Below are 23,533 nucleotides of genomic sequence, written 5' to 3'. Positions count from 1 at the left end.
AAATCTGCCTTGTTGTCACTAAAGGAATGTGACTTATCAGTCATAAGTGGTATTCCTGTTAAAAATACAATAACATACTTGGGAGTTATCATTGATAAAAATGAAAAAAGGCGTTGTAATCTCAATTTTGACCCCATAGTAGAGAAAATAAGGAAAAGATTTAATATATGGTTGATGAGGGACTTGTCACTGAATGGTAGAGTTCTATTGTCTAAGGCAGAAGGGATATCACGTGCCGTCTATCTATCTTTATCCATGGGAATGCCAGCTAGTGTATATAAAAAACTTGATAAGATCTTATTTAATTTCATTTGGAGGAATAGATCCCATTATTTACGTAAAGATATTTTATGTAATTTAAGGAAAGATGGTGGTCTTGAAGTGTTGACTTTTGAAACCTTAAGTAATTCCTTTTTGGTGAGATGGTTAAGTAATTTAATTAAGGAAGCAAAGAGCATTTGGAACACCTTTCCCAAACAGATTTTTGATTCACTGGGAGGATTAAACTTCTTGTTGAAATGTGACTTTAAAATTGAGAAGTTACCTGTGAAGTTGGCCAACTTTCACAAGCATGCCCTGTTAGCCTGGAAAATGGTCTACAAACACAATTTTTCTCCCACGAACTGTTATATTTGGAACAACAGGAATATTCAATATAAAAATAAATCTATATATTACCAAAGATGGGTAGATAACAACATTCTTTTAGTTGAACAACTCATGAACACAGAAGGACAATTACTAACATATGACGAGTTTCTTTCAAAAGCAAAATTTCCTGTCTCCCCTAAGGAGTATGCTATCGTTTTTGATGCTGTGCCAAGAAATATCATTCAGATCTTAAAATATAACTCAACTGTTGTAAGTGGCAGTTATTTGACTACACAAGAAATTTTCCTTGGCGACATTGACATCACTACCAAAAAATGCCCAAACAAATACATTAGGAATCTAATGCACACTAAAACACTTCCTGCAGCAAGATCCTTTTGGGCTTCTCAGTTTGAAGAAATCAAATGGGAAAGAATGTGGTTAATTGGGGACAAATTCCTCTTAAATAATAAAATAAAGGAGGTGTCTTATAAAATTGTACATAGAATATACCCAGCAAAGAAAACTTTAGAGAGATTTAAAATTGACATTGAATATTCCTGTACCTTTTGTGGTAATTTTGATGAAACAATTTGTCATCTGTTTTATGACTGTATATATAGTAAGATATTTTGGAGAGATGTTGAAAACTATATAAGACGTAAAACTGGACAAACTTTAACATTGAGGGGGAAAGATGTGTTTATTTACTTTGAAGATGGTGGAACAGATAAGGATTTTTCTTTTTTTGTCCAATTGTTTTTAGTCTTAGGAAAATTCCATATTCATAAGAAGAAATGGGCAGAGTCCAAACCAAATTTTGAACACCTTTTAGCAGAGCTAAAACAATATCACACCACTGTAAGAGGTCTTAAAAATAGAAAGGCTATTAAGACCGATCTTGTACTTTCTAAATATGTTTAATTTGATCCTTTTATGTAATTTGGTCTCGTTTTTTGTTTATTTTATTTTGTGTTTATTGTTTGTTTTGTATGCCTGTTTTAGTAGTGTATTTTTGTATCAACCTTGGCATAAACAGATGTTGTTGTATTGTATTGTTAATACTGAATAAAAAAAATAAATAAATAAAAAATTCTCGCTGGGAAACTTCCGCAGTCCCCAATTGGCCAAAATGCTCTGTTCGACTTTTCTGAGATCATCTACTCTTCCCTGTGGATGACTTGTGACCTACTTTCTGTAAGATCAGAATTTTTGAGTTTGGATTTTTGACATTGAATTTTCGAATTTCTTCATCTTGAAAACTTGAATCTGATTTTTTTTTAAACAGAATATTTGCAGTATAAGAATTCAGAACAAAAATACTAGTTGTTTGAGAATACATGTCTATAAAATTCAGCCATAAAACATTATAGTTTGTTAAATTTCAAATGTTCAATATTCAAATTCAAATCATTTTGTCATAATAATAGCTCCATACAGAAGAAACACCCACAGACAGCACAATCCCAAAACATCCGATCACATACTGCACAGAAATGGCATTTGCTTCCTCTGGCAAGCTTTAATGCGATTTTTCAACTTGTGTGATCAGTTATCCTGAAAACAAAGTCATGGTTAGACAAGCAAATCCGAAGAACTAATCACTAGTTTCATTAAAGTTCACCAGATTAATGGTAATCAAATCTTTGAAAGACACTTTGCATCAGACACAAGAGAGAATTCATAAAAACAATGTAGAACTATATTACCTGCTTTTATTCCGTAAGGATGCATGAAATCGATCATAAGAGATGGTAAAGACATTTATAATGTTACAAAATATTTCTGTTGATCAAAAAAATATATCTCCGTTTCCACAAAATGCATTTCCACATTGATAAACGTTTCTGGAGCAGCAGATCAGTATATTAGAATGATTTCTGAAGATCATGTGACACTGAAGACTGAAAATTCAGCTTTGATCACAGGAATAAATTAAAATTTTCAATAATTTAATTATAATTACCAATATATTCAAATTGAAAAGTGTTATTTTAAATTGTAAAAATATTTCACACTATTACGGTTCTTACTGTATTTATGATCAAATAAATGCATCCTTGAGCACAAAAGGCGTCTTTCAAAAATTCTGAAATTATCAGCACTTTTGCATCGATGTATCTGGATCTACAGCTGGCTCTTGCTCTTGGTTCAACACCAAGGCCACCCACCCCTTCTCACCAGAGCCTGTCCTGCCGACAAAACACACAGACACGAGTGAGTCAGCTGTCTGCATCAGCATTCACACATTACTCTGTAGATCTGACCGAAGCGCAGGAACAAGGACTGGAGCTCGGCCCAGAGAATGTCACCTACAGCTGGACAAGAGGAGATGCTTTAGTGCTCGAACACGAAAAACCTGCTGCTTCGAACCCCACACACAGCAACAAATTGAGACCACAAGAGCAGATTATATATATATTTTTATTTAGTTTGAAACAAAACAATAACATTAAAATAAAAGCATTCGTGCTATCACTTCAACCGCAAGACAAGGCAAAAAAAGAGAAATCTGTTCCACAGGAAAATGGGTCGATTCAACCCTCCAGCAAAGCCACTAACATCGTATGACGTATAAAGTGTCATAGCACCTGCTTTGGATAGTATTAGTCACTTTAGAAGAACAGAAATATCAGGACTTTGGGAAAGCAGTGATCTATGTGACCAAAGGCTAAACGGTTCACGACAGTCTAGAGATACCCAGCCAAACAGATTCAGAATGAGGGTTTGCACTATCGCACATCATTTCTTGCTATACGGCTAGTTAAGATGTGATTGTTGAGTTGTAAATGGGTAATATCTTGAGATACACTATGAGATAACACATGCATAGCTGCTTGTTGCATGTGTGCGAGTGTGACCATTACAAAGCGCTGCTGGCCAAAAAAATATAAAAGTAGAGTTCAAAGTGATTACGAAAGAATGGGTGAGTAAAGCAATGCACAGCAGTACAAAAAAAAGAACAAAACTGTACACACAGATGTGGAAAAGACTTCTGGCAGACAAATAAACAATCAGGAAGACAATAATCAGACAAGTGTACCAGAGGACAAACAGAGAGAAAGAGAGACAGATGGATGGTTGTAAGATATGAAGGGGCTCTAGGCTCTGTAGAGCAGGATTCTCTCTGCACACATCTGGCCCACCAGACTAGCGTACTGCTCCACTTCCTTCTCGTCGTTCGAACCCTTCCTCTTACGGGCGTAGGCTGCATAGGGCATCACTGTCCTCCTGTGGAGCACTAACACCCTGCCCAGTTTCTTCAGTGCATGAGCGTCACCTACAGAAGGACACAGAGAGGAGAAAAGTTAGACAAACTGAAAAGAACAAAAATTCTAAAACAAATTTGGAATTTTGAAATTCAAAAAAAAAAAAAAAAAAGATGTGTACAAGTCATTTTCAACTGGAAAAGCTAATTTTTGAATGATGCAAATATTAGAATTCTACTTTCTTAGGATCAAATTCAAATCCTGGAACTGAACTGGACATTAGCCTCTTTCACACAGTCATACCAGTAAATTGCCGTAAAATTACCGGAACGACTTTACCAGTAAATTCAAAAATGCGCTGTTCACACAGTCAACAACATTCCGTCTTTTTTCCGGAAAAGCACCATTCACACATCCATTCCAAAATACCGGTAAATTATGTGACGTCATTAACCTCTAAACAGCTGCGCTCGTATTTTTAATCATGGAGGGTAATACATGGTCAGTATTTCTGTTGATGGTTTCATTTTTTGTTTCAAACTTTAGTATTCATGCAACTGCTTTTGTTACAGAGACATCGTAATATACGACTGGTTTGAATAATTATACTCACCATTAATAAAACACCTGATGCTGTCGGGAGCTGACCAATTTAGTGAAATTCGTCTTGAAAGGATTAATAGCCCAATGAAGTTGAGATTGTAAATTGCAGTCTGTAAGACGCGCGACATCGCAGAAAAGGTGCGTTCACAAATGTAAACTAGCCTATATGCTGATCCAAATTAATATCAAATAGTCTATCAGCGCAGATAAACAGTTCTGCGTTCAAATTGAGTTAAAAATATGTTGCAAAGTACTGGAAAAAAGTAATTACCATGAATGTGACAGAGGGAAATAGGAAAAAAATATATATATATTTGAATTATTTACTAATAAACTAGTGTTTTCTGAGTCTGTGTCCCAAGGATGAAGTTGCCTGACTTGTCATCTCCTTATTAGATGCGCCTTCTATACGGATTATGATTGTAATAAAATAGTTTTTTTGTTTGTTTGTTTGTTTGTTTTTATTATTTCGTTAAGTAGTAATTTAAAGCTTTCTACTGATATATGTATCATGTATGTGAGGCATGTATTCGCTGAGTTTCGGCTTATTTTTGTAAGCTCTCCTGTTCAAGACAAGACGGCAGAAAGCATGTTTATTTTCTTTATTTTATATTTCTTTATTTTATATTATTATCTCGCTGGCACCTATATGTCCCAAAAAAGCGTGCTTTATCTTGCACTTTCCGCACAAAATATTCGATATAGTGTACATTTATATGGGTTTAACGTTAAAACATCGTTACATGCTTGAACTGTTTTATATCTTTAGATTTTATTTTAGACAATTCGTGATGATTTGAGAAGGCTAAATTTAACTGATCAAACATAGGATATGATCAACTCTCCCTCTCTGTGCTGGCCGCTTGTTACTTTAAAAACAAAACTTATAGGCCTGTTTAACGAACAAAAACTGATCCAAACATACAAAACTGAACTATTTTAATAGCTGAAACACTATAAGCTGTTTTGGGAGAATAGGGGAAAAAGACGGGCTGAACATCCTCAAGTGAGTTGCGGGGCAAACCGAAAGTTGATGCCGAATGTCCAGCACTCTTCTTCACTGCTCCGACTTCTCGTTTGTACCCTACGTGTTTTTCCCTAGGTACAAACTAAAATAAGTTGTAAAACTTAAAAGTTTTTTTTTTATTATTATTGTGTTCGGCATGATGGGTCGCGTGTGATTTCATGACGTGCCGCGGGTTGAGATCCACTGGTTTAGAGCTACAGGATTTGTGGAGTAGCAGGATCCCCAAATAGATTGACAAAATTCATAATAGGAACAAGAAATACTTCCACTACTACTTCGTTTGTGATGGTCGTTTACTTTTTAGATATTAAGACGCAATGTTTTCAGTTTATTGATGACCTGACTTTGTGCTGTGAATGCATTCCTCTCGGAGACCGTTAACAGTTATTTTATCATCCGTCACTGCATCACTAACAGTTCCTCTCAATTGACGACAAATTTCTTCATCCGCCCGTATAAGGAGAAGCGCTTTAATTTCACTGTCGCTTCAGTTGGATGACATTTATTTAATTTTCTTAAACGGTGCGTGAATGCGTCACATTGTTATGATTGGCCCGGAGTAGACGTCTTACGTCACTGCGTTCTGAACTCGTACGTACTCATACCGGTAATTTTCCTTCTGTGTTCACACAGAGCAGAATTCCGGCAATTTACTGGTAATGTTACAACTTCTCATACCGGTAAATTGCCTGAACGAATTTACCGGTATTTTTGAAAAGATCCTGTTCACACATGATCTCTTTACGGCAATTTACTGGTAATTTTCCGGAAAAGTCTGTATGTGTGAAAGGGCTTATTGAAATGCATTCTCAATTTGATTCCAAAAAGTTAGATCAACACTGAAAAACTAAAGTGCGGCAGGATCACGGAAATTAAAGACCTTTTGTTCCCTATGAAGTCATCACTTAACTACAGACTAAGCCTAAGGTTTGTTCTGAACTTCCTAGTGTGCTGCCTTGTTGTGTACTAGCTGCTGTGAGAGGCAGCTACCTTCTAAGTTAGTCACCTAAAATGCTCAACATACGCTTTATTTGACTTTTTGTTTTCCCTTTTATTGCGCAGTAGTTGTGCTGTTTTAAAATAGGTTTTAATCTCTTATGTATATCAAGCTTGAATTTATTTGAAAAATACATAAATTGATTACAATTATATTAAAATACAGCAAAAAACTACAATATTGTTGATTATGTATACTGTTTGTGTTTGTTTTGTTTAATTGTTTTCTATTTTAATATATTTTTAAATGCAATTTACTGCTGATGCAAAGCTGAATTTTCAGCATCTGTTATTCTTTAGTGTCACATGATCCTTCAGAAATCATTCTAATATGTTGATTTCAAGACACATACTTTATTATCAATATTGAAAACAGTTTTGATGTTTGTGGTGAAAACTGATACTTTTTTAGGACACTTTGATGAATGGAAAGTTGAAAAGAACAGTATTTATTTGAAATAGGAAATGTAATGCATACTGACAAAAATAAATACATAAAAAAAACTGTTGAACTAGTTAGTGTACATGAAATACATTTTAGAGTCTAGACAAATAAAAACCTTACAAGGTCAGAATAGTCAAGTCAAGTCAAGTCACATTTATTTATATAGCGCTTTAAACAAAATACATTGCCTCAAAGCAACTGAACAACATTCATTAGGAAAACAGTGTGTCAATAATGCAAAATGATAGTTAAAGGCAGTTCATCATTGAATTCAGTGATGTCATCTCTGTTCAGTTTAAATAGTGTCTGTGCATTCATTTGCAATCAAGTCAACGATATCGCTGTAGATGAAGTGACCCCAACTAAGCAAGCCAGAGGTGACAGCGGCAAGGAACCGAAACTCCATCGGTGACAGAATGGAGAAAAAAACCTTGGGAGAAACCAGGCTCAGTTATAAAGAATAAACTTTCAGGTAAGCTACTACAACTGTGCTTTGACATTTGCACAGGGAAGCACAAAGCACATTTTCTCTTTTGCCTAAAATTAAAGCCAAATGGAGGCAGCACTCCAACTAACAACGATACCTTAATTTTACATCCTTCACTGACACTACATGAAGTCACTGGGTGGAGGATAAACATCAGTGCACGTGGTCTGAACTCAAAGGTTCAAATGAGGGTCAGGAGCAGATTCTAACTCACAACTGGCCAGGTTTGATGATGAAAAAGTATCTGTCCACCCTTAGGCAAAGACACCGGGTCAGTCAGGGTTACTACAGCTTGACCTCAATCGTCACAAACATAGAAGCAGAACCGTTCCAAAACCAGAAGAACAGCCAGAGACGTGTAACAATGACTCCTTCAGTGAAAGAACAGCTTGGTTGGTTCCCATTTGTTTATAGGACTTCACTCCAGCAAGCCAAAATTCAGGCACACATTGCGTATTCAGTCAAGAAGCCAACACCTTCCCCCATGAGCTATTAAAACAGGAATTGCTGAAGAAGAAGAAGCAGTCATTTGTGGAAGCCTGAAAATGGCCCTCCAAGACAGCAGGAGGTTAAAATAGAGAAAAAACCACTAGGTCTGGCTGACTAACCTAAATGAAGAATTACAATGTCAACTCAAATAGTAGCACTGAGCAACGGCACTATAAAACAAGGCTTTGTCAAGTTAACATTAAAAATTCTGAAGGCTTTGACATTTAAATAAATTTAGAATTTGAACATTGGCAATTTAAGGAAGCATGATATAACATTCGAAATTGAGCTTTTTCATTTAAAATTAAACTCCGAAAGGAGCATTTAGAATGTTGCAGTTAATTGGAATTCTGCTTCCTTAAATGCAAATTCAAATTGCAATTCTGCAACTTGTTTGCCACCTCAATTCATATACAGAAACTGAATTGGAATTTAAAGGCATTACCAATTCAGTCCTCAGTGGTGCACAATCCTGTGCAGGAAACGTTGTTAATAAAGCTAAAGAACATATTAAAATACTTTTCAATACTAAAAACAACAGACAATTTAGGGTAGATAATTTAGCATTAAAAGAAATCCTTTAAACAAATGCACAAACTGACAGAAATGCACAAACTATAGGCCAGCAGCCTTAAATATAGCTGGAGGGACATGCGGGAAAATAAACACCGGGACATGCAAAACTCCAGGCCAAGAGTGAAAGATGAGGAAAATATATATTGCTGGGGAATTTAATTTTTTTTGTGAAAGTTATGATTGTTATTAACAGATCTGACACCAGCTCAGGGCTCGGGCTCTGTGAAGTGCCTCATCTGGAAGCCAGCTGACAGAGATTTCATGGGGTTGCTGGGTAATGTGAATTAGCCCTCATCATTTCACTCACATAGGGGGTTTGGTTTAATTTTCACTGTTTCCCTGTAATATAACCAGTAAAGCTCATCAGCCACACAGACACTGTTCAGACTTGGCTTTGGGTTTTGTGGGAGACTGGGGGGTGGAAAAGAGAAATTAAATATAAAACTTGCAAATGCAAAACTACAGTACCGAAACTGTGCTTTCATTTTAATACAAAAATAAATGAGCAAACACTGATGAGAAGGGAAAGCATATGTTGTGTTTTTAAAGTTCTTCCAGATCATGTCTTTTGACTAGAACCACAGTATTTAACCAGCAGAAACCAGCCTGAACTAGTAGAGAAATCCACCCAGATTCACCCAAGGAGAAGTTGGGGGGAAAATAAAATAAAAGGGAAACAAGATGGATTAGATGCACGCTGTACTTTTGGCACACAGAAAGTATCTGAACACTTATGCAATGCTAAAAAGTGTCTAAACTTAATCACATATGTGGTATATAAAATCAAATGACACCTGCAAACTAAAGACAACAACCACTACAATACATTTTGAACAGTACATATATTTTTTGATTTCTAACTTTACAATCTGTGAAACATTTGTATTGAAAGTGTATTTTGTTATCTGATGCTGAAGAGGTCTTATAAAAGAGCAAATCTGTATGTTCTGGATCTGATTTGAGCTGATCCTGGTCTGTAATGGAGAAAGATGCTAGCCACTCCAGACTGTAATATGATAGCAGCGTGCAGACAGATAAAGCAGGATAAATAGAGTGTGAGGAAGACAGACAGCAAAAGAGTGAGCGAGAGAGAAAAAATGGAGAGAGGAAAAAGAGAGGTAGCTGGCAGTCCATCACACTTCATTCAATAAACTATGATAAATTAAGAGCAGACGAGATCGGTGAACAGCCAGGTCTGGACGTTCTCTCATAACCGTATGAAGCCCATGCCTTCTCCCCCAAACCAAACACTGAGAGCTTTATTATTTCCACTGGAAAACCCCTTTAGGCGCTCAATGCTTAGTTTCTGTCCCAGTAAGGTACTGCACTTACCCCGTTCGAAAGAAATGAAAGCTTACTTTATACATTTATACAGCACATCTTCATTTATTCATCCACTGGCAATTTTTTTTTTTTTTTTTTTTTTGCTTGCAAACAGTAGTTCCTGGAATTACATAAGCTTTGAGTTTAAAATTCAAGTCGATCCAAAATTCTAAATCAGCACAAATTTGATACCTTACTGAGTGAGGACCATGGTCCTCTGGGGTAAACAGGTTGTGTAATACATTAGCATTTTTAAGAGACAACCCATGTGAAAGAATCTAAAACGCAGAAGGATATGTGCTTAGTTTGGTATTATGCAACTCGAGTGGGCATATTTTACGAAGGAAAAAGTTCAGAGGTAGCCTATAGGGTAGTCCCTTTAATGGGACTACAGCGAAATAAACTGTCTTTTACACACATTATGAATTTTTGGTCTGAATTAAATGTCAGGTATTGCAAAACAACACAGAGACAATAAACAGCAAATTCATATATTGTTTTCTTCAAAGGTTGCATGCAAAAAAAGAATGTCACGATATGAGTAGTCTGATTTTTGAATGGATACCTCTTATGAGCGATTCTTTTAATGAATCACAAATCTGAAACTAATGAATCTATCTATATAGCTAAGAGATCAAATTTTTATGTCATGATATCGTACATTATACATCATATTCAGCGAATACAAAAGACCTTGCCTTATTTAAAGAGAGAGTAAAAGAAAATGAAAGCGAGGTTGAGATATCAAACAGCAATAAACAATTCAGAATAAAGGCTTTTAGCTGCTCAATTAAGCACGACAATAACACTATACAGAGCCGTCATGACAGTTGGGATCTTTTCATTCAGACAATCCAAACATCCGCTCTGTATATAAACACACTCCTTCCCTCGACCCATTCATCCATCCTCTAAATCGATTAACACTCCCGTCAAGCGGCATCAGGCTTTCTCAATCAGAGGTTCACTGGCTTCAGGCCCACATCTGTCCTGGGCTCAAAGGTCAAAGGTGATAAATCAAACTTTCTCTGGAATGAGAGAGATGGCTGACCCAAGAGGTTTCTGACACGCTGGCATGCTCCTCAAAGAGGAGGAGGAGGTCTGGAGCAACTAGAGAAGCTTCCTAAAGAAACACATGTTTGCGACAAACTAAACTATTTATTAGAACTTTTCCGTGCATGTATTCACCAATGGCCAAAGGTTTGGAAAAGTTAGGATTAAGTGTTCAATTTTTTTTAAAAACAACAAAAAAACTATAATATTGTGAAATGTTTTACAATGTAATATAACGTTTTCCTGTCTAAATAGCTTTTAAAATGTTATTCATGTAATGCAAAACTGTATTTTCAGCATCATTACTCCAGTCTTCAGTATCACATGATCCTTCAGAAATTATTCTAATATACTGATTTGCTGCTCAAGAAACCGTTCTTATTATAAATGTTGATAACAGCTGTGATCAAATAAATGCAGCTATGGTGAGCAAGAGACTTTAAAAAAATCTAAATGTATTAAATACTTTTGGCCAGGAATGTAACTAACTACACATTATGATATAAATATCCAGCAAACGCTTGCAGAGAGATTCAGCAAGTAATTTGTTAGACTAATTCAAACTGATAGCTTTGTGTGTTGGCAGCAAATACAACACAATAAATTGGGTTTATTTTTCTCATCACATTTACACATCACATCACATCATCACAACTCCAAACTCACAAATCAGATGACTTATAGTTTCTTTTGCCATGGTGCTGTAGATTGAGCCCAGACTGTCAGTCCTAAAGATTAAATGTGAAAAACAAATCAGAGGAGCGTAAACAAAGGCAAATAAAATCAAGAGTTTCACAACAATTTTGTGGCGTTCATGTGCACTCATCACATAAATACAATTATTCTGACATGACCTGAATCCTGTCGGTCACAAGCTCAGTATGATACTCTGTCACTGGCCTGGTGCAAGCCACATAAGCTTTTGATAAACAGATCCAGACAAACACAATACAGACTTCACAGCCAGATTTACCTTATCAGGCAGTAACCCCACGATTGAAGAGTTCAAGCAGTATGGGAGTAAACATACTCCACAGACACTTCATTAAAGTGAGCTTCATCCGCTGCCCTGACTCTGTACTGTTTCCTCCAATCACAGAGGCCCCTGACAGATTGTTTTTGTTTCAACCCTGAACTCTGAACAATATTCAATCAATCACATGTTGGTTGAGGACCGCAGGGGATGAAAGATTTGTTCGATCAGGACAAATACACTATGTCAGATAGACCACCAGTACTATATCACATATCACAGCTAGAACAAGAACTAGTCTGAACCACAAACAAACTGCATGTTTTTGGGATAGATTTACACTGCTCTGTGTGGATAATGAAAAAAATAACATAACAGAAATGCAAATTCATTTAAAGTCCTTCAAAAAGAATGGGGAAAAAAAGTCAAGCTTTAAAGACTTTAAAACGTTGTTTAAAATCTTTTAAAGTGTTATAATACATATGAGAACCAATTTTTGGTGCCAATGACATCAAACCTGGCATGCCTCAATGCACATGCAGAAATGATATTGTAAGGGATACTCTGACATCATTTCCAAACTTTTTTGCTGAAAGTAAATATGACTTGACTTTATGACTTTTTTTGCCGAACATAAAAACGTATTTACAAAAATGCTGGAAACCAAACATTGGACTTCCACTGTAAAAAAATGTGAATTTAACAGTAAAAGACTGTAAAAATAATACTGTAAAAATCTGTAAATTGGTTTACAGGGAATTCCCCTACTATATACGGTGAAAAGCTGCTTGTGATGGGCTTTGGTTTATCATGTGACTTTTTCATTTTATCAGTTATCAGTGTATAACAAAGGTATAAGACAGATTTCAGTACTTCTGTAGGATGGTATATTAACATCATATCAGTTAATGAAATTACGGTATTTAACTGTAAATTTAGTTAAAACCGTAAAATTTTACGGATTTTTTTTTCAGTGCATAGACAAAAACACTGACACATTTCTTTCTTTTATGTTCAACTGAAGAAATAAAGTAACATGTTTGGAACGACATGAGTAAAAAAAAAAAAAATTTGTGTGAATCATCAGTTTAACAGCTATGAGTGGTATTAGCCTTAGGACAATTTCATAGTTCAAAATGACCTCAGTGATTAATAAAAAAGAATCATGTTCTTCTCAGTTTTTGAAAGAGGGCACAGAGTTTATAAATGCCATTTCTACATTGGTTTCCTGATGCGGCTTCCACAGAATCCAAACATCAACCTTGTAACCAACTGTCAGACCGTTGGCCTTGAGCTCTGCTGAGAAACAGGCCTGAAATAGTTGGTCTGTCTGGCCAAGAATAACTGGTCATGTAGGACTAGAGGCACCACCAGAACGATTTAAAAACACTGGGGGAAACGAAGGTCTGCGTCTGGTTGCCAGTCAGCGCAGAGGTAGGTCAAACAAGACCAAGGGCCTCCCAAGATCTGCAATCCAGTATGAAATGTGTGGGAAGCCATGAGGATTATGATGAGGTCATTCTTATTGGCATAATTCTCAAAAAGAATAAAAAAATAAAGATAATTTATAGACTTGAGTATATTTCCTATCCGTACCCTTCGCGGTTTTGACTTTGAAAAAAGAGAGGCCGTAACACGTGTCCTAACCAGGTACAATGTGATAAATTCTCTCTGGTCTAACGTTAATCTTCGTTTTGTCCTAATCAGCCACACTACAACAAGCAAAATCCTGCTTCACATTAGGGCTGTCAAAATGACTGAAAAACTACATTTGAATTTTCTACAAAAATATGATCAAAATTCGAATTATATTCAAATTTAAAAAGGCATAATTTCAGTTAGGGGGGAAAAGCCTTTGGCTTCTCTCCTGAGGACACAAGAGGGCACATTGCGCAAAATATTATGCACGTTTCTTCAAAGTGTAATAAAATAACCCCACTATCTTTGAAAAAAAAGTACATGATGTTTAAAATAATGTATAAAATAATGCATGTACACTAATACAAAGGACCGAAAACCAATTACAAAGAGTAGGTTACTTTTGTAATTTAAAAACATGAGATACAGTGGGATGGGAAAAAACCGCCATAAAGTCTTGAAACATTAGAACTTCGATTCATTTTACATGGCTTTCTAAACATGCTGCTTTCTTGTGCGAGACGCGAAGTCCCTCTAGAAAATTTGATAAATATGCATTCTGTGTGAATGGCTTGGTTTCAGTTTTGACGTAAACAACAACATCTCCACACTGATGCTCTTATTTTCCGCAAAATATAGAAATAAACAACTTAGCAAAGCCGCATCTAGTGGGTTCGACTGGATAGACAAACAAGATCAATAAAATGCAATAACAATTTTTTGCTTTTCATATGCCAGAGATGAGGCTGTCTGACAGCTGACGCAGACCTAAAATGTGAATTTTTTTCTCATTTTGACAGCCCTACTTCACATAACTTAGTCATATTAGACACCATAATTAAAATTGACATAAATATTGTGTTGTAAAATCCGATTGTACTTAAGTGTAAATTTGAAAATTTCGAAATTGAGATTTATACAACAATCTGAAATCTGAATAAATAAACCTTCCATTGATGTATGGTTTATTAGAATCAGACAATATTTGGCAGAGATACATCTATTTGAAAATCAGGAATCTGATGGTGCAAAAAAATCTAAATTCCTGCCGGCCCGGGAGTCGAACTCACAACCTTTCGATTGGGAGTCCGACTCTCTAACCATTAGGCCACGACTTCCCCCACCTACTGTTTTATATATTAACAGTAGGAAATTTACATATCTTCATGGAACAAGATCTTTACTTAATATCCTAATGATTTTTGGCAGAAAAGAAAAATCTATAATTTTGACCCATACAATATATATATATATATTTTTGGCTATGGCTAAATATATATCCCATCGACTTAAGACTGGTTTTGTGCTCCAGGGTCACAAATGGAATACACACAGGCTTGACTCAAATAAAATATGGTTGGCTCCAATTTTAATGCTTCACACAACATTTCATTTTCAATAAGGACATATTAGTTGACTTTGGACACTTTGCATTGCGTCTGGTTAGGAAACTATGTAATGCCATATTCAACTGACATGTTACTCCAAATGGAAACAGTATTAGTCACTTCCATGACATTTCCATGATGATCATAGAGTTTTGGCACCCTCTTCATCAATGGCTTCAGAGACTAGTTCAAACGGCTGACCGTGAGTGTAATCTGTCCTTGACCCTTACCTCAACCCTGCTCCCAGAATGCTCCATTTACCATCCAAACCCTCAGCTATGACTTAAATATTTACACACAAGAGAAGTACAGGCACACTTACTCTTGCCCCAGTGTGTTTACAGGGCTGACAGGGTCAAATGTGAAGACAGATGAACCAGATGAAAAGGAAAGTGTGCTAAACGTCATGATAAGATGGGTGAGATTAAAATGCTATCTATTATCTTTATATTTCTTATACAAAAAGGCTCACCAAGAAATTTAAGTGTCAGTTTGCAGTCGGTATGCATTTTCTTTTTCTTTTTTGTTAAATTAACAGTTTTATACAGCAAGTTGATCAAACATTTAACTTTATATTTAGAATCCTGAACAAATGTATTACCGTTTCAACAAAAATGAATCCGTACAAATGTTTTCAACACTGATGATAGAGAGAAATGTTTCTTGATCAGCAAATTAGCACATTCAAAATTGTTTCTGAACGATCATGTGACACTGAAGACTGGAGTAATGATGCTGAAAATTTAGCTTTGCATCACAGGAATAAATTACACTTTCACATATATTCCAGTTGAGACCAGTTATTTTAAATTGTACCAATATATTTACAAAATTTTAAAAACATTTACCACAAACCACTGCATGGCAATATATATGTAAAAAAAATGCGTATGAGCTTAATGGGAGAAATAACAGCATACAAGTTTGGAGCAAAAATGACAGATTGTTCATTTTTTGGGTCAACTACTCCTTTAACATTATGTTCAGAGGAGACCTAAAACAGACAAATGAGGGAATGGCTAAAGATCACAATAAGAAGAAATAAACACATTGTGGTCTGTCCAGAGTGGACGTGCCAATGCTCCCTTCATCCTCTGCTGCAGTATATCACCCAGCACCAAATATGAATTCATAACGTTAAGAGAATAAGAGAAACGCCTCTATAAACCATGTTCTTTAAACAGTGAAAAACAGATCTAAAGTCAGGACAGCAGAAACATTTTGGTCTCTACATAATCTCATACTTCCAGCTGTGTTATTTCATAGTTTCCATGACTTTGCTCTTATTCTAAGATGTGGAAAACAGCAATAACAAACACTGAAGACGTGTCCAAACTTTTGACTGCTGTAGAGTACTAAAATGTAAAATCTGAGAAAAAGAAGAAGAGCATAAGCGCCTCTCCCTCCCTCTTTGGTCCAGGCATGGCGCCTGCTTGTCGGTACTGATATTATTACTATTATTATTATCATCGTCATCAAGCCCACAGTTCTGGGCCGTGACCACAGTACTGACCCCGCTTGACTGCCGCTGCAGAATCCTGGACGCTCTCCATGCTTGGATCCAGTCCTGTTATTTCAACACACATTTCGCAGGACCAACGCACCCCACCTTTTGTTCACAGAACTGAGATCTATAAACACAGTTGACGGTTTACAAATTGAGCTCCAACGGAATGGCATCCAAGAAGCAAGTTTGCCGAAAGGCTACCGTTATTAAGCTGAGACTAATGACGTATATTGTGTAATTACAGTCATGGGAAATGCTGTTACATGATATTGATTTTACAGTTGGCCCCTACAGACTCCACCGAAGTGTCACACTGCTTAGTAAGTCTGATAGTAAAGTGTCATGACGTGGTCAAATGGATTGGTGAATGCGGTGATTGATCTTTATTGGTTTTCACTCGTTCTGACCCGGAGTCCAATGACCTGCTGCAATTTTGACACTAAACAAACTTCATTTGATAAGCTCAGTCAGCTGTGTTAGGGGAAGGTTGGCTGAACCTACGACTCTGTCGGGAGGTCCTGTCAGATTGGCTCTGGAAAAGGGAAGAGCTGCCAGTGTCTTTGAGTATTTACAGGTTCAGCTACATGATCTTTCTGAACATGTGTGATAGAAAAGATGACGTGGTGGATGAATTTCACCAGGTTTAAAAAACTGATCAGGGTGAAATTTTATCCCCAAAAAACTGGGAAAAAAGGACTTATATGTTGCTTATAGAGAAGGAAGCCTAAATGGCTTAAAAGAGGACATACAAATTATAAATGAAAAATAGTAAAATATTATAAAACATTTCTAATTAAAACATTTTTAATTTATGTACTAAAATATTTGTTTCATTATTAAAAATAGTTTTGTTTGTATTATTATTATTATTATTATTATTATTATATAAAGGTTACCAACTTAGGGTAAAAAAACACAATAAATTATATATTGCTTATAGAAAATAAAGCCTATTATATATTTAAAAAAAGATAAAATAATTTTGATATAATAATAATAAATATATTAATATTCAAATTATATTTTAAAACAATTAAAACGTAGTCTTAAGTCTTAAAATTAGAATTATATAAAATTATATTATTTAATGATTTTTTTATTATTATAGTATTATTAATAATTATAATAATACTAATAATTTGATACTAATAATACATGACAATTTATTATTTAAAAAAAACTCATTATCATATTAAAAATGTGAATTTAAATAAATAATAAACAGTATTTTTTGGTATTTATTGGATTGCCTGTGTGCAGATTTAATGAAATCACTCTAAATTGATGTTAAATTAGTAAAGAGAAAAAGTAAAGCAACGGATGAGTCACAGTAATTACAATTAGCTGAGAAAATTTGCTTAACTGTTATTAAAAAGGTAAAAATAGCAAACATATATATATAATTTTTTATTTATATTGACAAAAATGTATTTTATATTTACATTTTTTACTATTGTAATTTGTGCAAAGTTATCTGGGAGTGCGAAAAGTGACCTAGACTTTATTTGTGAGATGCACCATGATAGTGGATTTGCTTTGTTTCAGGTCTACAATCCCGTTGAAGGCTCACCTGCTCGGGCGTTCTCATTGAGACGAGAGTAAGCAGAGATATCAAGGCGAGGAATGCATCTCTCGATGGGCACCCAAGTGTAGGTTTCAGGGCACAGGAGGTCTGAAGGCCGGTACTGACCCTACGAATGCAAAAACAAGAAATAGTTGTATTTGGTCAGTGCATTAGTAAGTCAAATTCTGTAGATTTTCTGAAAAACCAGGAGGAAAAAAAAGAGGTGAAAAGCAGATGGCCTCCTGGACCTTGAGTTGCATGTGTTTAAGGGGGCTGCTGATAGTCAAACAGAGCCAAACAAATACACACGCACCATTGTGACCGCAGTGTAAACAAGCAAACGCATCAGCGCAGATCTCTGTATAGCTTCAAACATTTATTTCTGGCCAAGGCAAAAGTTCAGTGTCACGCTGCACGTACAAACACGCACCCGCATGCTAAAGCCCGCTCTGATTATGTGGGTTTAGTTCAACAAGAAGCAGCCTTGTTAAAGTCCCACCATTACTGGCAGGATCCGTCTGTCATTATCCTGCAGTGGAAACTATGCGTCCTGTTTTTACAAGACAGACAACATGGGACCCTGTGGAACGTGTAAATAAAAGGAATTTTGTGGGGCGGCGATTTGTTGGGTGAGCAGTGAGGGAAAGGTTTTCACACCCGTGTTCATCACTCTGTCATCAGCAGACTATACAGAGAGCCCTAAAGAGTGAGGTGACTTATTCAGAGCGGGCTGATGACAAGCAAGCAAGGGTCACTGGATTTGAAGCAATGCAAGAGAATTCTACACGAGTGCAAAATTAAAAACAGAATTTTTTAGCTGGTTGCAAAATAAAAGAGAGAGTTGTGCAGGTATGTGGAGGTTAGTCAATCGTAAAGCTCTTTTATAGAAAATTCTTAAAGGTACAGTAGCAAAAACAGTCTTAAGTGTTGTAAGGGTCAAAGTGAGGGTGGATAATGGTCATGCAGCGCTAAATCACAACTGTTCTGGTGTGAGAAACCTTGACTAATGTTACAATGGACTTCAGGGGAAAGGAATAAAATGCTACAAAAGTGCAGAATATGAGCCCTTTAAAGTGAAGGATGTGCTACAGATATTTGGATATGCTCAAGTTAAACGTCACACTCCACAGCCCTTAAATGTGCAGCTTGCGATCACGCTCTGGAAAGGAATCTTGGCTGCTGGTACAAGCAAGAGCCTGTAAAGAGATTTTGCAAAGATGTAACTTTCATTATTGGGGAAACCAGGAAGTAACCAGAACAAACGGATGATACATTCAAGAAGCACAACTAAAAACAAGAGAAACAGTCCAAAACATTTTTTCATTAACCAATTCAATAAAAGCATCAAAGACTTTTTTATTATTATAAAAAATAAAATTAATTAATTAATTAAATAATGTAATGGTATATATGTGTGTGTGTGTTTTCTTTAACATAAGCCAATTAAATAAAATGAAAAAATAAAATAAAATAAATAGAAAATAAAAAAGAATAACAACATATTCATTTATTTATTAATAAACCAGATTGAAATATATTATAATAAAAAAAAAAACTCCATAGCAGACTTAATTGTATATTTTATTATTGGTCCAATTATTATAGTTAATAGTAAAATAGTTGTTGGTTACACAGCTCTGGGTCAATGCTGGTGAACTCTTCTAAAATCTGAAATATGATGAATTCAGATGAAGGAGTTATTAATTTATTTAACCTGTAATAAAGAGAAAGAAGTGTGCAATAAGGGGCTGATGTCAGTAACTGCCCTCTGGACACGCAATGAGGGACTCGCTGCCTGTTCCAACAGGTCTGAGCCACCGAGAAACAAACCTTTTCTGGGAATACCATGGGGGGAAATGATTCTCAGACACTTTTGACAACCATACTACTAGAATAGCAGGAGCAGATAAACATCACTTACTTTCTACCGGATAGCCAGAGTTTCTTAGCAGCTGGTATGACTGAATGACTCCAGTTCCTTAAACAACAAAAACATTTCCCTAAGCTCTGTTCTAAATGTGTTTTTTAATGCAGCTCAGCATGAACATATCTTGGTTCCTGCTGTGAATCTTTTTGACTAATTCATTAATAGAATCACCGTAGACAGAGTTAGGCTACACGCTGCTCACGACATATGTTTGTTTTTGAGTTCAGCTAGTAAAGACGGGTCTTGGCTTTGTCTCATGATACATGCGATACCTCATCATAATTCAGACTGCAAGCTCACATTTCTGGAAAAACTGTTCTTTTGCCATAGAAACGTGGTGCAGGAAACACTGTAGTTAGCATATACTTACAGAAGCCTGTGATCTCGGGGGAGTCAGAGCGGTTCATGCAGAAGACACTTGGATAAAGGTGGTCAAAGAATTAGACGAGAGAGAGAGATGGAGTCTGGCTGGTCATTATCTCTGCTGCTCTGTTGGCCACACGTCTCCAGACTGAGCTCACCACTGCACCAAAGGCCTTTCCTCCTCATAGCCTGTCCCCAAATTTCTCTCTAAGATTCAGTGTTTGCACGCAAGTGCTTGATCTAAAGATCACCATTTCAAACAACACACACAAGTTTAATCTCCTTGCTTTTAAAATGATGCATAAGATTTTTCAGAAATCAAATGATTGTGTGTCCGATTTCAAGTTCTAGTTACTTTGCATTTCATGTGTCTAGCAACTTTCTTTGAGATCTCTATTAAAGGAGAAGCTCACAGATGTAAAGCTTTAGTCACAAGATTCTGTCACTCTTTTACTTCTTTTTACACTGAATGAGAACCGGAGCAGTAAAACTTCAGTAATGCAAAAAAAATAGTTCACATGACTCATCAACATGCCAATGGGAACTAGGGTGGATGTCAGTATGCTTATGATGCTTTTATGGTGCTTATTTCTGAAGTATTCAAAAGTTCGGGGTTGGGAAGTTTTTGAGAAAAATGCATCTCTTCTGCTCGCCAAGATTGCATTTATCTTGGTTATAAATGCAAGATTATAAATGCATTAAAAACTGTAATTTCCAATTTCCAATCCAATTTTAATTTTGGACTGACATGAGGGTGAGAAAATAAATGCCAAAATTTCATTTTGAGGGGGAACTATTCCTTCAAACACATCCTTTGAATTCAGTTTTTCTGTGAAATGTGTTACGAGCGCCACATCTGCACTCCTGTATCTACTGTATACATTCACACAGATGGGAAATATTGAATCAGGCTTTGAGCGCTGATTCACACGTACAGCTACAGAGAGAAAATAAAACACGCTCATCATCATGACAACACATTTTATTCAAGTATTCTGTCCGCATCTGCAGAACAATGCAGATGTTCCATAAACCACTAACAGAACTGAAAATCAATGGGTTTCCAAATCTATTTAACCTATCCATTCCTGCTATCTCCTGGTAACCTGATCTGGCTGACGCCTGTCTCTAAAATGATAGCAGAGGGTATCATGAAGACTAAAAAACAACTCAAAAAAGCCAAATGAACATAAGCGAACCATGTGAGCAGATTTTTTTTCCTTTCGCATCCATAAATCCGTTTTGCTAGCTCAGCACAGCGCTATCAGAGGAGGATGTGATAGCACAGGCTGAAGGCCAGGTAAGAGGGAAAAAGCAGCAAGAACTGACATGCTCTCTGTCCCACTCTTTCCAGCTGATCTAAAGCCACTTTTGTCTTCTGCCGAGGCAGGATGTGGTTAAGAGTCCAACATCAGTTCATAAGCGCAGGGGGGGGGGGGGGGGGGGGTGAAGTGAGCTATGACGGCTGAAAGGACAAATTGAAACCAGTTTAATCCTGCAGTTCTCATTCCCCCTGCATTTGTTTAAAAGAATGGCACAACGAACACAGCGCCATCCGTCTTCAAGTCCTCCTGCCAACCTGCTTTCACACGACAATGAAGGTAATGTTGACAGATGGCCCGCACTCGCTAAGGCTCATTGACATCACCATAGTGAGGAATACAGAGGATAAAGAAAAGAAGAACAGTGTTTGAGAAGCACCTTTCATCATATCGCATGAATGGCTGTTTAAAGAAAATACACAATAATAAATCAGAGATAAAATCAGAAAGCTCCAAAAACACACACATGGATGTGGCAATGACAGATACAACGACACGGACGACTGGTTTAGATAAAAACCAATCAAGCTGAAAAAGAAACATGGATATGCAGGTATGTTTTGGCTTAATTTAGTAATGCACAATTGATATCAATGATTTCTCCAATTTCATAAAACTCTAAATCTCTGCAAAGGTTTAAATTAAAAAGTAGTAACAGATTTTTTCCACATTCAAAGTCATTTATCCACGTTTACTGTATATTATAATGTTTTGATGGGACCACTTGTAATCACGGTCTTAAAACTCCTATACTTGTGCACCCTGTTCATTTTACTGAGAGATGTTATTATATAATCCAATTTAATTTAGGACCAATTATCGCTATAAGCTAACATTGAAATAATTATCGACTATTTATGTAGTCCATATTTTTTATCCTCAGGTTAATCTACTGTACAGGTTGAATGCTCAAAATATATTACATAAAACATTAATTGTAATATAATGTCTTGAAGTCCTGAAGAAATGCTTCATTTTCCCTTGCTCTAAAACCTACACCACTCTGCACCCCTCGCGGGGTCCATACCTGAGATTTATTAGAAAAGCAATTAATCAGGGGCATAAATCTTTGACTTCACTGCTGGCTAGGAATCTCTGTGAAAGACAACACCTCGATTCGAATCATAACCATAAACTGGGTCCTAAAGGCCACCATGGGCCACGAAGGGAACCCAAACCCTCCCACTGCGAGCCAAGGGGGTCTAAATAGGGCGGGATGTCGGCTTTTGTTTTCATGCACATCTGGGGCCTATTTCCTCTGCAGAGGTCCATTTCATTTTTTAGAAGTACTCATAGGCACCTACAGGCCGAAAAGACTCGATGAGAGAAACTAGATATTTAGACTTTCTGAAGAAAACGTGAGTGGTATTAGATCATGCAAAAGTCAAAGTCACACATGCTTCTCTAAGCCTGAGTGGGAGCAATAGTAATAGTGGTACACGGAGTAAAACACATTATTGTGTGCACTACAGTCATGAATTCCAACTGCAACCTGTCTAAACATTTACCATGCTTTCCACATTCCCTCCTGCTCGATACAGTCCCGAACAATACCTGGCCTATCCCTTCTAACATAACAGCAAACACACACAAGAACAAGGACAGGTCTGTGCATTGACAGACACAAGCGCGCACACTTGCTTTCACCACTGCTATCTTATCTTGGCTTTGAGACACACACAAAGAGCAAACACAGTTGCCATGTTGTGCCAATTGTTTAAATTGGAGGTTACACACACAGTTGACTAGTACAGAGGTGGAATTCAGATCAGGTGTCGAACGCCGTGGCCAGAAACACTGTCTATGCAAGTATGCAAACAGACCTGTGGTTTTTGCATTACAGCCAAAGGGGGCAATAGAGCTGCTTACTAATGTCTGTGCAATTAAACCATGCCTTATTACTGGAGTATATGTTATAAACATGTCAATGGTTTAGTGCCCCTTGCATTGAGAAAGGAATGCACGCTTGCATGTTGTAGAAACTTCAGAACATAATGTGAGAATTTAGCAAACTAGAAGCATAAGGTGCCAATATTTACCAGTAGAGAGTAT

The 23,533-nt window shown here is 36.5% G+C and overlaps 1 protein-coding gene across 7 annotated transcripts in view; it reads right to left on the bottom strand.

The window, feature by feature from the left end:
* Window positions 1–3,001: 3,001 nt before the first annotated feature.
* Window positions 3,002–23,533, bottom strand: part of LOC132156737 (arginyl-tRNA--protein transferase 1-like) — a 94,351-nt gene continuing 73,819 nt past the window's right edge. For 6 of the 7 annotated variants that reach the window (XM_059565731.1, XM_059565728.1, XM_059565727.1 and 3 more), the window contains 2 exons: window positions 17,876–17,996; window positions 3,002–3,871 (listed from right to left, as the gene is read on the bottom strand). In XM_059565731.1, the coding sequence (XP_059421714.1) occupies window positions 3,693–3,871; window positions 17,876–17,996 (300 nt within the window). In that variant the 3' untranslated portion in view covers window positions 3,002–3,692. The remainder of the gene's footprint in view (window positions 3,872–17,875; window positions 17,997–23,533) is intronic. The other variant, XM_059565733.1, reaches the window with a different exon arrangement.

This window comes from Carassius carassius, chromosome 14 (genome assembly GCF_963082965.1).
Source record: "Carassius carassius chromosome 14, fCarCar2.1, whole genome shotgun sequence".
NCBI classification, from domain to species: Eukaryota; Metazoa; Chordata; class Actinopteri; order Cypriniformes; family Cyprinidae; genus Carassius; species Carassius carassius.
This window is presented reverse-complemented; position numbering and strand designations above follow the sequence as displayed.